The following is an 18,600-nucleotide window of genomic DNA, read 5'->3' on the forward strand; positions in this document are numbered from 1 at the left end:
GTATTGACTGATTAATGACTGGAATCTGGGGGCAAGTCGTGTCATATGATGAAATCCAGCAAACTATTTTCATCACAGTTGGCAACCCCCTGATGGAGAATGTGAAGAAAAGCTAAATAGTGACACCCTCCCCCCACGCCTCCACTCATTTGGAGGGCTGAAGGGCCTGTTTCCTGTGCTGTATTGTTCGTCACACGGTGGTTAACACTGCTGCCTCATTGACCCAAGCCGGGAATTGAACCTGGGCCCACTCTCTGTGCAGAGTTTGCACATTCTCCTCGTGCCTGCGTGGGTTTCCTCCCAGTCAGAAAGACGTGCTGGCTAGGCGCGTTGGCTGGCCGTGCTAAATTCTCCCTCTGTGTACCCAGAGTGTGGCGACGAGGGGATTTTCGCAGCAACTCCATTGCGGTGTTAACGTAAGCCTACTTGTGACATTAATTAACAAACAAGAAACTTAAACATGGTGAAATATCTGAGAAGTGGATTTTAAATAAAGGGAGATTAAAAAAAAAGTGTTGCCAGAATGGTGCTTTGCAGAAAGAAATGCTCCGTAAACTTGTAAAACGGGGAAGAAATCAAATGAAAATCAATGTAGCAGCACCTCAAGAACTTGGCATAAAACCGTCATGTTTCTCAGTGCTTGTTCAGTCATGCATTGTTGAAGAATCAAAATGAGAAGTTTAAGTTAAACACTGACACTGGACTCTGATTTCCCAGCCTTCTCCTCTTCAACCAGGAGACCACCCAGTCCCCCTCACGCACGTACACAGACGAAACTTACAGTAACTCTCTGAAATGCCCCCTTCTAATCAAAAACCCAGCAAGTACAAAAAGAACGCAGTGATCTAAGCACTGCCCTTGTAGTTGTTACTTCCTCCCCTTACACTTTGGGCTGATATTCTGCAGAAAGTAAGTAAGAAAGGCCAGCACGATAGTTAGCACCGCTCCCCTCACTGCGCCAGGGTCCCGGGTTCGAGTCACGGCTCGGGCGACTGTGTGGAGTTTGCATGTTCTCCCCATGTCTGCCTGGGTTTCCTCCGGGTGCCCCAGATTCCTCCGACAGTTCAAAGATGTGCAGGTTAGATGGATTGGCCGTGCTAAAAATCGCCCTTTAGTGTCTCTGTTCTAACTAGGGCAAATGCATGAGTTATGGAGATAAAGCCTGGGCAGGATTGTGGTTAGTCAGACTCAATGGGCCGAATGGCCTTCTTCTGCACTGTAGCGTTCTATGATTCTACAAAGATGTCATACTGCAGTTATACAAGGCCTTGGTGAGATGACACCTGCAAGCAATTCTGGCCTCCCTACTCAAGGGAGATATACTTGCCATTAGAGGAAGTGCAGGCAAGGTTCACTAAGTTGATAGCAGGCTTGATAGAACTGTCCTCTGAAAGATTGGTTTGACTAGAGTTTAGAAGGATGAGGCGAAGTGATTGAAACGTGTAAACAGGCTGGACAGACCAGATGCTGGGACGATGTTTTCCCTGGTTGGGGAATCTAGAGCCAGTCTCAGGATGTGGGGTAGACCATTGAGGATTGAGATGAGGAAAAGCCTCTTCATTCCCACCACAACTGTTGCAGACTAGACACCATTGTGTGGCAGAGCCATGGGTATATCTCCAGTTACGACTGACCCAGGCAGGTCAGAGGTGAACGCTCAGTCTGGTTGAAGTGTTGGTCTCCTGGTGTGGCACCAATAAAATCCTGGGGAGACACGGGGGGCCAGCTGAAAAATCTCAGTCAGTCTCTAACACAGGAACTACAAGGAGCAGGAGTGGGCGATCCAACCCCTTGAGTCTGCTCCACCATTCATCATCATGGCTGATCTCTCCCTGGTCTCAAATACACCTCCCTGCCTTATCCCCCCACATCCCTTTAACCTTCTTTATAAAAATTAGAAATATATCTATTGCCTAAATGAAATCATTTAATGATTCAGGCACCACTGCGCTACAGGGCAGCGAGTTCCGCAAATTCACTACCTTCTACGAGAAGTGGTTCCTCCTCAACTCCAGTCAGTTTTAAATCTACTGCCTCTCAACCTATACCTGTGACCTCTTGCTCCAGATTACCCCACAGGGGAAACTTTTGGTCTAAGTTTACTTTACCTATCCCTTTTTAACATAAGAAATAGGAGCAGGAGTAGGCCGTCTAGCCCTTCGAGCCTGCCCCGCCATTCAATAAGATCATGGCTGATCTGAAGTGGATCAGTTCCACTTTCCCGCTTTCTCCCCATAACCCTTAATTCCCTTGTCTATCAGAAACCTATCTACCCGTGTCTTAAATATATTTAGCGAGGTAGCCTCCACCACTTCAAACGGGCAGAGAATTCCAAAGATTCACCACCCTTTGAGTGAAGAAGTTCCTCCTCAACTCCGTTTTAAACTGTCCCTCCTCATCTTGAGGCTGTGCCCTCTAGTCCTGCTGTTCTTTGAGCGGGAAGAATCTCTCTACCTCTACCCTATCCATCCCCTTCATTTATCTTATACGTCTCAATAAGATCCCCCCTCATCCTTCTAAACTCTAACGAGTACAAGCCTAGTTTATTCAGCCTCTCCTCATAGCTCAACCCCCTCAACTCCAGTATCAGCCTAGTAAACCTCCTCTTCACTCCCTCCAAGGCCAAAATATCCTTGCGCAGGTGCGGCGCCCAAAACTGCACACAGTACTCCAGCTGCGGCCTCACCAGTGCCCTATACAGCTGCAGCAAGACCTCCCTACTTTTGTATTTTATACACCTTGATCCGATCCCCTCTCGTCCTTCTAAACTCCAGCGAGTACAGGACCAAACTTCCGCCTTGGGAAAAAAGGGGGCGGCATTTGGGAATGGACTTGTCGGATAGTGGTGTGAACTTCACGCCTGCCTGCTCCCGCCCCCAGTACGAGGTTTTAAATCAATGATGAAGTGGTCCATCTTTAATATAAATCAGAGGGGCAGAATACAGGAACGCCATCATGTCTGTGGTGACGTAAGAACATAAGAAATAGGAGCAGGAGTAGGCCATCTAGCCCTTCGAGCCTGCCCCACCATTCAATAAGATCATGGCTGATCTGTCGTGGATCAGTTCCACTTTCCCGCTTTCTCCCCTTAATTCCCTTGTCTGTCAGAAACCTATCTACCCGTGACTTAAATATATTTAGCGAGGTAGCCTCCACCACGTCAACGGGCAGAGAATTCCAGAGATTCACCACCCTCTGACGTCTCAAAAGAGACATACAATTTGCCCAAACCTCGACTCTCACTATCCAATTTCCCTTTCAAAGCCAAGCTTAATAAATAAGTATTCAGGATGGGCTTCGAATTGGAAGCTTTCAGAGTGGACAGCCTGCTCGGATGATTTCGCCTGCACCATCACGTGTACGCATGGCAGGGTACAACAATAGCTCATTGGTGGCAGATAATGAGACCGGAGACTCCACTCCAAAAATCGGTATTGCTACATTTCCAAAAGTTACCGGAGAAACTTCAAACCAGTTATGAATTCAGGTTGTTGGCTGAGCAGGGGAGAATGAGCTCCCGCTGCCATTTTATAGGCGCCAACACCACCACCACAGGCAGGTGCCTTGAGAATGACTGACGGTGCCACTCAGACTTTGCCATGTAGATTTGCGAGAATTGTCCACAGCACCAGTGAGATTTTGGGAGTCGAGAATGGGGCAGATTAAGAAAAAAAGCAGGAAACAGTAAGCTTAAGGGGCAACACCAGCCAGGTAATTAATCGCTTTGTTTATTTACTAGTCACAAATAGAATGACATTAACACCGCAATGAAGTCACTGTGAAAATCCTAGTCACCACACACTGGCACCTGTTCGGGTCGACGCACCTAACAAGCACGTCTTTCAGACTGTGGGAGGAAACCGGAGCATCCGGAGGAAGCCCACACAGACACGGGGAGAATGTGCAAACTCCGCACAGACGGTGAGCCAAGCCAGCAATCAAACCCAGCTTTGCGCACTGAGAGGCAGCAGTGCTAACCACTGTGCCATCTCAATATTTGGACAGGAGTCTGACTTTTGGAAGTGTTAGAGGCTGGTAGTTGGACAGGAGCAGATATAGATCGTTTGAACCTTGTTCCACCCCTCATTCAGATTTGGATCTCAATCCTATTTCCCTGCCTTTGGTCCATATCCCTGGATGTCCTTTTCCTGCAAAAACCTATTGACCCGAGTCATGACATTTTTAAATAAACCCCTAGTGTCCACCGTCTTTCCAGGAGAGAGTTCCCCTCTCTCTGAGATTGTATTTCCTAATTTCATTCTTCAAATAGTTCCATTCTAATTATACATTACTGCCTCCCTACTCTGTACTCCTGCCACGTAGGAAGTAGCTTCTCTTATCTGCCCTATCTGATGCTTTTACTGTTTTGACAACCTTATCACAAATCACCCCACACGGGAATATAAACCATGCTTTAAAAAAAAGGTGGTGGTGGGGGGGGTTCCTAGCCCACGTCTGCTTTCCCACACCTGAGAGTCATGATCCGGTTTCGAACTCAGTGACAGAGAGAGAGTGCGTGGGAGGAAACACTTCTGCAATTGAGTTATATTTATAGGCACCACAGAAACGTCAACTAACTGACCGCAGTTTGTAAGATGACGACTTTTAATGCAAAGTTTACACAAACATGTTTGTAAAAAAAAGAGGCGCTCTCTCAGATAACAACTCCGAGTAGGAGAAATGGCAAGTTTCAGCATCAATTAAAAACACCGATACCCAGCATTCCTTTCTTAGATGTTACCCAATAACCGGGATCTGGGAATCCACTTCCCAGCTGTTGGGATGAGCTTGACACTACCCAAGTGGAGGCAGTCAGGTCAGATCTAAGGACAGTGGTGTTTTCATTGCCTGCAACCTACCATGAAGTTAAAACACATCCCGTGTAATCCAGACCAAGAAACAATACTACTCAATATTGAAACCTTCGCCATCCCTCCTCCAAATTTCCTTCCTCTGAACGTTGGCTCTTGCTGACTGCAATTATTTCAGAATTCCAAACTTGGCGTGTTTGCTGGACAAGTCTTTATCTTCTACAATTTAACCCAACTGATGCCAGCCCTCCCACAAACATTTGTGTCACGAGATCAAAATCTGCAGTCCTTCCAAATCTCCCGAGCTACAAATCAAAGAGGGTTAAACACTTTATAATGAACTCATGAAGATTGTGGAAACCTATAATTAACTCAAGTAGGTGTCCAGCTCACCAACAACCTGTTCTGGTCCCTCCACATCGATGTTATAGTTAAGAAAGCTCATCAATGTCTCTACTGTCTAACGAGGCTAAGAAAATTCAGCATACCTGCTACAGCGCTCATCAATTTTTATAGGTGGATCGTACAAAGCAACCTTTCTGGATATATTACAGCTTGGTATGACTCCTGCTCTGACCAAGACAGCAAAAAGCTACAAAGGATCGTGAATGAAGTCTAGTCCATTATGCAAATCAGCCTCCCATCCACTTGCACTGTCTACACTTCCTGCAGTCCCAGGAAAAGCAGCCAGCATAATCAAGGATCTCACGCACTCCAGACACGCTTCCCTGATAGAAATAAAGGTGGAGGATAGATACAAACTTACCAACTGACTCAAGAACAGCTTCTTCCCTGCTGCCGTCAGGCTTTTGAAGGGCCTACCTTATCTTAAGTTGATCTTCCTGTAAACCCTAGTTATGACTGCAACACTATATTCTGCACCCACCCTTTCCCTTCTCACCTACGTACTCTAATGAGCGATATGCTTTGTCTGTACAGCGACGCAAGAAACTTTTCACTGTATACATGTGACGATAATAAATCAAAGAGAGTTCAGGTTCACATGTCAAGACTCATTCACAGCAGAGAAGGCGCACAGGGTGTTAACAAAAAACAACAAACAAGGATGGACACCAACATCTCATACGATTCACGACTCAAACACGATCGCAACACAACTGATTCTCCAACCTCACCCATGGCTGGGATTCTCCAGTCCCGCTGCAGTGGATGGAGTTTTTGGTTGAGTGCCAAATTCTCTGTTTTTGCTGGCAGCAGTAAGGGGTGGGGTGGGTGCAGACAAGAGGACAGAATCCCAGTCCAAGTTTCTTGTGATCAATACACAGCAATCTTTTCCTACGATCAGACCCAGGAGTTGGTTAAAACACAAATTTATTTTGAAATTAAGACAAGCCACAAGTGCGTAATACTTGGCACCACTCCAAAAGGCTGAAAACCTCATTTGCAAGAGGGGACCTGAACACACAAAGACTTACCTCAAGATGAGCTTTATTTAGAACTTTGCAGTTTATTTTTAGTTCACCTATTTGCTGTAACCACGTCACCAGCGCCTCAATTTCTTCAGAGAGCTCCTTTGCCTGCAAATAATTGACATTTTTACTGTTAAGAGGCAGTTACTGAAAGAAACAGTTCCTTATTAACCCTTTGGAGATTGACTAATCCTTATGTCCCAGATGGGAGAAACTGCTAACATTACACTTGTAATCGAATAAATGTGAGCATAAGATCAGAAACCATACCTGGAAATAAATTTAAAAATTGTACAGACCATTCACATAAACCGGGATTATCCATGGAGGAAAGATTGAGGAGGCTGGACCCATGTTCTCTTCGAGTTGAGATGAGCGATGTGTGATCTGAACTGTACAACGTTCTCACAAACCTAGGCAGGATGGGCATTTCTCCTGTTTGGGAAGGGTTCGAGAGCCCGGTGGCAGAATTTTACCGACACATCCTCCCCGAGGCCGACGGAGAATGCCATTCTGAGCCTCGCCTGCCCCCCCCGAAACAGGGCAGGCGTGCCAGTAAAATTCCAGCCAAAGTCTCAGAATGAGAGGCAGGATTGACAGATGGATTTTCTCCAGGAGGTGGCAAGTCTTTGAAATTCTCTACCTCGGAGGACGGTCATTGAGTACGAGATTGGTTTCCCGAAATGTATCAATGACATCAAGGCCGATGAGAACAATGCAGGAAGATGGCATTGAGCAAGATCAGTCATGACCTAGTTAAACGAAAGAAGCAGGCTCAAGGAGCTGAATGGTCTACTCCTACGTTCCTACAGGCAGAGAGACGCCAGGGGAAATTATAGTGTGCGGGGCCCAGGCAGCGATGGCAGGTACAGGGTTGCTAACTATGATTCAACATTTTCCTGGAGATATCATCACATAACTCTCACAATCCAGCCAATAGTCTGCCAACACATCCATCTTTGTGACTCTGTCTTCTTACACCAAATCAAAAGCAAAATAAAAAAAAAATGGTTCCAGAATTGGATGATGCTTGACTGAGTTCTTCCTACAAAAACATCACCTCACATTGAACTTCCTCTATCGCCTACCTGCCCATTCCATGGGCCTTAAAACCGACTCCTGGGAAATATCACTACAAACCTTCCTCCAGTCCGAAAAACATCCATTGACCATTACACTCTGCTTCCTATTATTCAGCCAACTTTGTATCCACACTGGAATAAAAGGGACAGTGGCAATGAGCTATAACCTTTCAAGTCTATCGTGGCACTGTATCAAATGCCTTCTGAAAGTCCATGTACACATCATTGAGGAGATAACAGAGTCAAAATAATAAAACTCCAGCCAGTTAATCAAACATGATTTCCCCTTTAGAAATCAATGCTGGCTCTTCCTAATCAACCCATGTCTTACCATGTGACTATCCCAAATAAATATTTTCCAGGCACACCCTGGTACTTATGAATCAAAGAAGGTTATCCACTGCTGAATTAGACTGACTGGCCTGTAATTGCTGGGGTTCTCCTTACAAGGGTGTAACCTTTGCAAGTTTCTGATGCTCTAGCACTTTCCCGGAGTTGAGAGAAGGCTGGAAGGTTGTGGCCAGCACCCCTGCAGTTTCCTCTTTCACTTCCTCCTTGTATGCATCTCATCCGGTCCTGATGTCTTGTCAACTTTTAGTACTGACACAGTCAGTTCAACACTTCCTCTCTATTAAATTTTGAACCCTTCTAGGGACAGAACCTCCCCACCCCGCCAAGTCACCATGTCCACAGCTGCATCTACTTCCTTGGTAAAGACAGATGCAGATGGAGCGCCGAGTTGGGGAGGAGAACTTTGATATTTGGACAGCACACAGCCACCATTTAAATTTGCTGCAAGCATTTTGAAGATTCATGCAGACTCAGAACATACATCTCTCTCCCCAGAGGCTGCTGAGTTTTCTCTGTTGTCTCAATGTCAGCCATACAGCCTCGCCAGATATCAATCAAGATTTCAAAGAACAACACAGCACGGGAAACAGGCCCTTCGGCCCAACGAGCCCGTGCCGCCATTTTAACATCGAGTCCCCTTCTCCACCCATAACCCTTGTCCAAAACTCTGTGAAACAGGCCGTCTCCGGCATTCCCGAAAGCTTGTGGGATTACTATCAAATAAACTGGTTGGACTTAAACCCGGTGTTGTGAGACTTCTTACTGTGTTTACCCCAGTCCAACGCCGGCATCTCCACATCCGGCATTCCTGCAGAGTGCGGAAGCAAAATGGACCAAACTTCGGGTCACCGTTTACAATTCCACACACGGAACATGGGAATTAGGAGCAGAAATAGGCAAACACAGCCCTTCGAGCCTGCTCCGCCATTCAATCAGATCATGGCTGATCTCTCCCACAAATGCACTTCCCCACGTCCCATTTTTGTTTAAAATCTAGAAATATATCCATCTCCCTCTTGAATTCAATGATTCAGGGTCCGCCCTGTTATGGGGCAGAGAGATCCACAAATTCACCACCCTCTGCGAGTAGTTCTTTCTCATCTTAATATTAAACTTACCACCTCTCAACTCATACCTGTGACCTCTTGTTCCAGGTTGCCCCATATCAGGAAAGATTCGGTCTACATTTATATTATCAATCCCTTTTAGTGTTTTATATACTTCAATCAGATCCCCTCACATCCTTCTAAACTCCAGTGAATATAAACCCAAACTGTTTAAAATCGCTCCTCATTCATCAAATCCTTCACCCCCAGAATCTATCTGGGGAACCTCCTCCGAACTGCCCCCAATGCCACCACATCCTTCCTCAAATAAGGCAGCACAGCGGCCAGCACTGCTGCTTCACAGCTCCAGGGACCTGGGTTCGCTTCCCGGCTCGGGTCACTGTCTGTGTGGAGTTTGCACATTCTCCTCGTGTCTGTGTGGGTTTCCTCCGGGTGCTCCGGTTTCCTCCCACAGTCCAAAGACGTGTGGGTTAGGTTGATTGGTCATGCTAAAATTGCCCCTTAGTGTAGGTTAGAGGGATTAGCAGGTAAAACGTGTAGGGATATGGGGATAGGGCCTGGGTGGGATTATGGTCAGTGCAGACTCGATGGGCCGAAGGGCCTCTTTCTGTACTGTAGAGTTCTATGTTCTAAAACTTGACAACGCTCCACACCCTCAATGTATAGGGAGCAAAAGCAGATAAATACTGACTGGGGTGAAGTAACATAACTGTGATGGGACAAGTTATTGAAGCCAAGAGATCGGCTTTCATTAACTACAAGCGAAGGTGGAGCAAGCACGCTCTGAATGCACTCAGAGCCAAGGTAAACAAACATAAAATGACAATAAGAAGAGATTTGATAAAGGGAAGTGAATGGTTAAAAGCACAATCGGCCGACTGAAGACAGAGGGTGAGAATGTTACTAATAGTCTTGGGGAAATGGAAGACATTTTGAACAAGTATTTTGCTTCAATATTCACAATAGAAAGGAGATGATAGTTTCCGTGGGACTTCCAACAAGCTAAAGAGAGGATCTAAATAGAATTAATTTCAGTGAATCATCAATAATGGGAAAACTAATGGAACTGAAGGGTGATAATCCCCCATGACCTGATGGTTCCCATCCATGAGTGTTAAAGGAGTTAGGGGAACACATTGCCGGTTCCCTAACTATAACCTTTCAGAGTTCCTTAGATTTAGGAGTAGTACTCCTAGGCTGGAAATTTGTTCATCTCACTCCCCTCTTCAAAAGGGTGTGTGTGTGAGACAGAGGGAAACCAGGAATTTAGCCCAGTTAACCTAGCCTCTGTGGTGGGGAATTTGTTGGACTCATTAAGCAAGGGTAGGTCAACTGATCACCAGGAAATTTCAGTTAGTTGGGCAAATTGGGGCTGTTTTCCCTTGAAAGATGGAGACTGAGGGGAGATCTAATAGAGGTATACAAGATAATGAAGGGTATAGATAGAGTAAACAGTGGTAAGCTTTTTCCTAGGTTGGAAATGCACAGGGCGAGGTATAATTCGGATGTTAGAGGGAGGTTTTTCCACAGAGGGTAGTGGGGGTATGGAATGCTCTGCCAAGCAAGGTGGTGGAAGCAGGCACGCTGGAGTTGTTTAAGAGTTACTTAGATAGGCACATGAGCGGGATGGAGATGGAGGGATATAGGAGACTGTTTTAAATAAGGATCAGGAGCCTTGGGAATCAATTGACTCCTGTGGACCTTCCAACATATTTTCTGGCTCACTTATTTCACTTGGGGATTCCCTTGAATGTGTGTATAAGGATGTGGATGGCACTGATGTTTTTCTCTTTTAATCCACAGGTGTTTCGGTCCGCCTTGTTGTCCAATGAGGGGCATACATGCGATGGGTCATACGAGGGCTGTTCTTGGGTGTTTCGAGAGTAGCCTAGTACTTCATGTCATTAGTGCGCGCTTAAACTGGACCAGATGCTGGGCAACACGACAGCTCAGTGACTATCGCTGTTTGCTGTGCAGGCACATGGATTTGGGTCGGTGTCTGTGGGAGTTTGCGCATTCTCCCCGTGCTTGCGTGGGTTTTCTCCGGGTGCTCCGGTTTCCTCCCACACCCCAAAGATGTGCTGTTAGGCTGATTGGTGTTAACAAATTGCCCCTAAATTAGTCTTCCCTCAACGTGGAATGCCATAAGCATAGACAAGGGTCATGGGTGGAGAGGGGGACTCAATGTTAAAATGGCGGCGCGGGCTCGTTGGGCCGAAGGGCCTGTTTCCTGAGCTGTGTTGTTCTTAATTGGGGAGAGTCAGCATGAATTCACAAAGGGTAGGTCATGCCTGACAAACCTCATGGAATCTTTCAAAGAGATTGTTAGCGAGGGTGGAAGATCATTAAATTGAAGGTAGATTGCTGATAGGGATAGGACATTGGTTGAGCAACACCAGACCTGACCACCTCTCCCTTCCCCCATCATAGTGAAAACCATCACAAGATGGAAGGTTATCACAGACAGCATAAATATAGATGTAGAAAACACCACCCCCTCTCTCAAAAAGCCAATAATCTCAAGCCCAAACACTGAAAAATGTGGCAAATAATTCCACATTCAATTTGAGGGATTAACTTCTGTCTGTTGGAAGATATCAAGCATGCCTGATCTTGAGAAACTGACTCCTATTGTCCTACTGAAGTTCAAACAGCAACACAATTTAACCAATCATAAATTGCCCTCAATTCTACGCATTATTTTCAGTGTGGTTCGAGGGAACAAACTATTTGACTGGATGCGAGTTTCACAATTTGCGGAAAATATTTTACATCAACAACTTAGAGGTTCTTTCAAGAATTCATTGCACAAACGCACAGGATGCTGCGTTGAGTCATACAGGAGGAAGTCGCCAGTTTGATCGCTGCCCTCATGTGGGGTGAACTAGTCTTGTCCACCAGTAGTGGGAGTGACATGTTCTACCTCAGTGTAGAGCGAGGGGATCCAAAACAGGTTTCCTGCTCTCGGCTGCTGCTCAAAAACCCACGACTGTGCGCCGTGGAGAGAGGCTCAGCCTTGGCCAAACCTCACCTAGGCCAGATTTTCAAAATTCTAGCAACGAGCAGACCAAGAATCTGGAAGACTGGAATCTTCCGTCTTCCGAAAAGGTTCGAGAGGGTAGCGAGAGAAAATATTTTCATTCAGGAGGGATTTCGGAACTCACCACGGGAAAGGTTGAGCTAGGGGAGGAAATAACACTTTTGTTTTCTGCGCTTACTTATAAGTTGTTAAAAGTCTCTAATCTTTTTCTTCCCCCAGTTCTGAAGAAAAGCCATTGACCTGAAACATCGACTCTCTCTTCCTGGTCACAGATGTTGCCTGACCTGCTGAACTCCCAGAATTGTCTATTTTTATTTCAGCGACAGCTGTATTTGATTTTCGGGTTGCTTCCAGTCCCCCGGCACGTGTGTTGGCCGTGGATCTCGCCTCCAGGCAGTGCCACCTTCTTCAAGGTAGAAGGTGGGGCAAGGTGAGGTTACAGATAGCACATAAAGAATTAATCATGATTAACAAAGGAAAGGAGATGTCACAGCAGTTTCCCCGATGTCAGCGCTTCAAGTTTATTCATTCATGATCAGGGATGCTGGAATCTGAAACAAAAGCAGAAAATGCTGGAAAATCTCAGCAGGTCTGACAGCATCTGTGAAAGGGCCATCCTTTGGCTCTATTCTCTTTTCACAGATGCTGCTCAGATTTTCTGTTTTTGTTTCAGTTTGGTGATCACATTTTCTCACTACATTATTCAATTCCCTGCCAGGCAGCATGGTGGCACAGTGGTTGGCACTGCTGCCTCACAGCGCCAGGGACTCGGGTTTGAAGATCGGAGTCCTATTGCCCTGCTGAAGTTCAAACAGCAACACAAATCTGCTGGGTTCGCTGTCTGTGCGGAGCTTGCACATTCTCCCCGTGTCTGCGTGGGTTTCCTCCGGGTGCTCCAGTTTCCTCCCACAGTCCAAAGAAGTGCGGGTGAGGCGCGTTGACCCAAACAGGCCCCGGAGCGTGGCGACGAGGGGAATTTCACAGTAACGTTAAAGTGAGCCTTACCTGTGACTAATAAATAAACGTCAACTCCTTTCTGGATCGTGTTATCAGCACGTAATACATTGGGAGGAATTAGGTTAACTTGCTTATGGAAATACAATCAGTGTGTCAATTCCCCTTTTAAAATGCTTCCAAGAAAGAACTACAGGAAGAGATCACACAGAATACACCCAAAACTCAAGCAGCCCCGACAGAAATAACTCAACATTTTGCCCATTTGCTATTTGTGGGACCCTACTGTGATACAAAGAAGAAAATCACAGCACAGGCCCTTCGGCCCTCCAAGCCTGTACCGACCATGCTGCCATGAACTAAAACTCCTTACCCTTCCGGGACCACATCCCTCTATTCCCATCCTATATGTCCAATGCCTCTTAAAAGTCACCAAGGCATCTGCTTCCACTCCCTCCCCTGAAGCAAGTTGACAGATATGGGCCCGGAAGGGTAAGGAGTTTTAGTTCAATCAGATAGCATGGTCGGTGCAGGCTTGGAGGGGCGAAGGGCCTGTTCCTGTGCTGTAATTTTCTTTGTTTGCATCCATTACTGTGTAAAAAAAAACTTGGTCCGTACATCTCCTTTAAACCTTGCCCCTCACACCTTAAACCTGTGCCCCCTGGTAATTAACTCTTCCACCCTGGGAAAAAACTTCTGACTATCCACTCTGTCCATGCCCCTCAATCTTGTAGACTTCCATCAGGTCACCCCCTCAACTTCCGTCGCTCCAGTGAGAACAAACCAAGTTTCTCCTCATAACTAACGCCCTCCAAATCAGGCAACATCCTGGTAAACCTTTTCTGTGCCCTCACCAAAGCCTCCACATCCTTCTGTCAGCATGGCGACCAGAATTGAACGTTATATTCTATCAGCGGCTTTCTTCCACTCCCACAGTTCCATTGTCAAGAAAGACCAGATCAGCAATATCGTGGCCACATTCTCACCTCCAAGATCCTGATGTGGACAGGATGTTGTGTCATTCCTGCATTGCTACTGGGATAATATCCTGAAATTCTCTATCCAACACTGTTGCAGGAGGTGCTTTCGCCAGAGGGCTTCTAGTTCAAAAGGGAAGACAAAAACTATTTTCTCAACGGATATCGCCCGCAACCCCGAGGTGATGAAAAGTGGAGAACGTGTAGACTCCCCACAGAGAGTGACCCAAGCCAGGAATCGAACCCGGGTCCCTGGCAATGTGAGGCAACAGTGCCAACCACTGTGCCACCCCTGATATTCCACTGCAGCAGTGTTGGAGATAACTATCTCAACCAAGGGACTGTCTGAACCAGGAGATGGACATAAAAGACCCCACCAGCACTGTTCGAAACGTGAGAAGAGAATTTCCCACTGGTGTCCTATATCTATACCTCAGTCAATCCCCACCAAGAAAAATAAGTTTCCTTTTTGTTTGGCTTGGTGTAGATTGGAGACGTCAATGTTGGTAGCTGCATCTATCAAACAAACAATGTCTACAATTTAAACAGAGATGTTGTGAAGCATTCGAGATACCCCAAGGTTCTGAAAACGTAGAAACGTTTTACTGTTGTTGTACATTACGTTATTAGTATTTGTACAACACTCAAATATCTGGAGCATGGTTGAAAACACAACCTCCTGACTGTGAGGGGAAAATGTTATCACTGAGCCATAGCTGACGTTTTTGGTCAGGGCCTTGGACTCCTTGTACATCAGTCACTGAAAGTAAGCACGCAGGTACAGCAGACAGTAAAAAGGCAAATAGTATGTTGGTCTTCAAAGCGAGAGGATTCAAATATAGGATTAGGGATGTGTTATTGCAATTGTATAATGAGATGATGAGGCCACACCTGGAGTATTGTGTGCAGTTTTGGTGTCCTTAGCCTGGGGAAGGACGTCCTTGCTATAGAGGGAGTACAGCGAAGATCTACCGAGCTGATTCCTGCGATGACAGGACTATCATATGAAAAGGGGCTAAGTTAATTAGGATTGCATTCATTGGAGTTTAGATGAGTGAGGGGGAAAAGAAAAAATCGCATAGAAACTTATAAAATTCTAACAGGATTAGATAGGGTAGATTCAGAAAGGATGCTCCCAATGGCAAGGGAATCCAGAACTAGGGGGTCATAGTTTGAGGACATGGGGTAAACCTTTTAGGACTGGACGTGATGAGGAGGTTGATTCTGATCTGGAGATGAGGGGGTTGGACTATGAAGAGAGACTAAATAGACTGGGTCTGTACTCGTTGGAGTTTAGAAGGATGAGGGGCGATTTTATAGAGACGTATAAGATAATGAAGGGGATGGATAGGGTAGAGGTAGAGAGATTCTTCCCGCTTAGAAAGGATAGCAGGACTAGAGGACACAGTCTCAAGATAAGTGGGGGGCAGTTTAGATCAGAGTTGAGGAGGAACTTCTTCACTCAAAGGGTGGTGAATCTCTGGAATTCTCTGCCCGTTGAAGTGGTGGAGGCTGCCTCGCTAAATATATTTAAGACACGGGTAGATAGGTTTTTGACAGACAAGAGAATTAAGGGTTATGGGGAGAGACCGGGAAAGTGGAACTGATCCACTTCAGATCAGCCATGATCTTATTGAATGGCGGGGCAGGCTCGAAGGGCTAGATGGCCTACTCCTGCTCCTATTTCTTATGTTCTTATGACTGAGGGGAGGAGAAATGTCTTCTCCCAGAGGGTGAGAAATCTCTGAAATTCACCACCTCAAAAAAAAAATAGTTGAGAGCAAAAGGTTGTGTGAGATTTCAAGAAGGAATTCAATATAGCTCTTGGGGCTGCAGGGATCGAGGGTAAATCAGGATGCTGAATTTGATGATTAGCCATAATCATATGGAACGGTGCAGCAGGTTCATAGAAACTAGAAGCAGGGGTGCAGCTCTATGTACTCCATAGTCCTGTTCCTCACAATGCCAAACTGCACTGCACCAATTCAGGAAAAACTGTGAATAAAACGATAACAAGAGACGCTGGAAACACTCTGCAAGGCAGGCAGATTCCGTGACAAAGAAAACAGAGTTAAGGTTTCAGATCAATAACCTTTCCATTCTGCCCTGAAGTGCTCACTCTCTGTTTTCCTCTCTCCACAGATGCTGCCAGACCGATAGAGTATTTTGAGCGTGCGTCGTTTTTTTTTAATTTCAGGTTGCCAGCAGCATTCTAATTCATGTGACAATCTTACCATCTGCGCCGTGATCATTTTGAACTGGACAGTTGCCCCCTCCGTCCCGGGACTCTGCATCAGCATCAGCACTTCCTTGTCCAACGTCTCATCGAACGACAGTGTATTCGTTTCAGAAACTCGGGACCATTCGGAACTATTCATCTTTAAAAAAAAAACGCGCACAAGATCTTTCATAAGAACATAAGAAATAGGAGCAGGAGTAGGCCATCTAGCCCTTCGAGCCTGCCCCGCCATTCAATAAGATCATGGCTGATCTGAAGTGGATCAGTTCTACTTTCCCGCCCTCTCCCCATAACCCTTAATTCCCCAGTCTATCAGAAACCTATCTACCCGTGTCTTAAATATATTTAGCGAGGTAGCCTCCACCACTTCAATGGGCAGAGAATTCCAGAGATTCACCACCCTTTGAGTGAAGAAGTTCCTCCTCAACTCTGATCTAAACTGCCCCCCCTTTATCTTGAGGCTGTGCCCTCTAGTCCTGCTATCCTTTCTAAGCGGGAAGAATCTCTCTACCTCTACCCTATCCATCCCCTTCATTATCTTATATGTCTCTATAAGATTCCCCCCCTCATCCTTCTAAACTCCAACGAGTACAGACCCAGTCTATTTCGTCTCCCTTTGTAGTCCAACCCCCTCATCTCCGGTATCAGCCTAGTGAACCTCCTCTGCACTCCCTCCAAGGCCAAAATATCCTTGCGCAAGTGTGGCGACCAAAACTGCACACAGTACTCCAGCTGCGGCCTCACCAGTGCCCTGTACAGTTGCAGCAAGACCTCTCTGCTTTTATATTCTATCCCCCTCGCTATAAAGGCCAGCATCCCATTCGCCTTCTTGATCACCTGCTGCACCTGCAGACTGGGTTTTTGCAACTCATGCACAAGGACCCCCAGGTCCCTCTGCACCGTAGCATGCTGCAGCTTTTCACCCTTTAAATAGTAATCCCTCCTACTATTATTCCTGCCTAAGTGGATAACCTCACACTTGCTAACATTATACTCCATCTGCCAGGTCCTCGCCCACTCGCTTAGCCTATCCAGATCCCTCTACACAATTTGCTTTTCCACTTATCTTTGTGTCATCAGCAAATTTCGTCACCCCACACTCAGCCCCCTCCTCCAGATCATCTATGTAAATGGTAAATAGCTGAAGACCCAGCACCGATCCCTGGGGCACTCCACTAGTCACCAACCACTAATCAGAATAGCACCCATTGATACCAACTCTCTGCCTCCTATTAGACAGCCAATCCTCTATCCACACTAACACCTTACCCCCAACTCCATGCCCCCTAACCTTTTGAAGCAACCTTTTGTGCGGCACCTTATCAAACGCCTTTCGAAAAAAAAACGAGAAACACCACATCCACCGGTTCCCCTCTGTCTACCGCACTAGTCACATCCTCATAGAAATCCAATAAATTTGTCAAACACGACTTCCCCTTTTGTTTCAAAAGCAACATCCTTAAAATAACGCGACAAGTTTTCAAAACAGTAAGCATGGTCCATTTTCCTGCACAGAGCAACTAAACTCAAAACCGATGGTCAGCAAAACCCTGACTCTAGTACCAACTCAATGACACTCGGATTAGAGCACTACGAATTTAGTGGAAATTTTAATCTTCAAATTTTCAACATCTACAGCACGTTAGTTCAAATTTGTTATACAGTCAACTGAAAATGATATACGTTTACACGTATAATAAAGATAAATAACCTTCTAGGTACTAGATGCACTATGAATTTATGCAGCCTCTTGGTGTTACCAACACTTAATCCCCCCACTGTCAGCATCCTGGGGGTTACCATTAACCAGAAACTTAACTGGACTCACCACACAAACACAGTGGCTACAACAGCAGGTCAGAGGCTAAGGGTACCACAGCAAGTAACTCATTTCCTGATTCCCCAAAGCCTGTTCACCATCTACAAAAGTCAGGAGTGTAATGGAATGCTCTCCACTTGCCTGGATAGGTGTAGCTCCGACAAACACTTACCATAGGAAGCATTCTTTCTGGTTGTATCACAGCTTGGTATGGGCTCCTGCTCTGCCCGAGACCACAAGAAGCTAAAGAAAGGGTTGTGAATGAAGCCTAGTTTAATCAGTCAAACCTGCCTCATATCCATTGACTCTGTCTACACTTCCCGCTGCCTTGGAAAAGCAGCCAGCATAATCAAGGACCCCACGCACCCCGGACATTCTCTCTTCCACCAGGAAAAAGGTATAAGAGTCTGGGGTCACGTACCAAATGACTCAAGAACAGCTTCTTCCCTGCTGCTGTCAAACTTTTGACTAGACCTATCTTGCATTGAGTTGATCTTTCTCCACACCCTAGCTATGACCGTAACACTACATTCTGCATGTTCGCCTTTTCTTCTGTATGAACGGCATGCTTTGTCTGTGTAGTGTGCAAGAAACAATACTTTTCACTGTATACAGGTCCACGTGACAATAATAAATCAAATCAAAGCGGCCCACTTGATTGGCGCCACATCCACAAATATTCACTCCCTCCATCACCGACACTCAGTAGCAGCAGTGTGTACCATCTACGAGGTGCACTGCAGCAATTCAAAGATTCTTAGACAGCACCTTCCAAATCTATAACCACTTCCATCTAGAAGGACAAGGGCAGCAGATACCTGGGAACTCCA

The 18,600-nt window shown here is 46.0% G+C and overlaps 1 protein-coding gene across 1 annotated transcript in view; it reads right to left on the reverse strand.

Annotated features, from left to right (window-relative positions):
• The window catches only part of lrmp (lymphoid-restricted membrane protein), a 148,204-nt gene that overhangs the window by 94,051 nt on the left and 35,553 nt on the right, over positions 1–18,600 (reverse strand). The window contains exons 14-15 of the mRNA XM_080207195.1: positions 15,947–16,090; positions 6,248–6,349 (exon numbers count right to left, since the gene is read on the reverse strand). Of these exons, the coding sequence (XP_080063321.1) occupies positions 6,248–6,349; positions 15,947–16,090 (246 nt within the window). The remainder of the gene's footprint in view (positions 1–6,247; positions 6,350–15,946; positions 16,091–18,600) is intronic.

The sequence above is a fragment of the Carcharhinus amblyrhynchos genome, chromosome 19, assembly GCF_965287045.1.
Source record: "Carcharhinus amblyrhynchos chromosome 19, sCarAmb.v2.hapA, whole genome shotgun sequence".
NCBI lineage: Eukaryota > Metazoa > Chordata > Chondrichthyes > Carcharhiniformes > Carcharhinidae > Carcharhinus > Carcharhinus amblyrhynchos.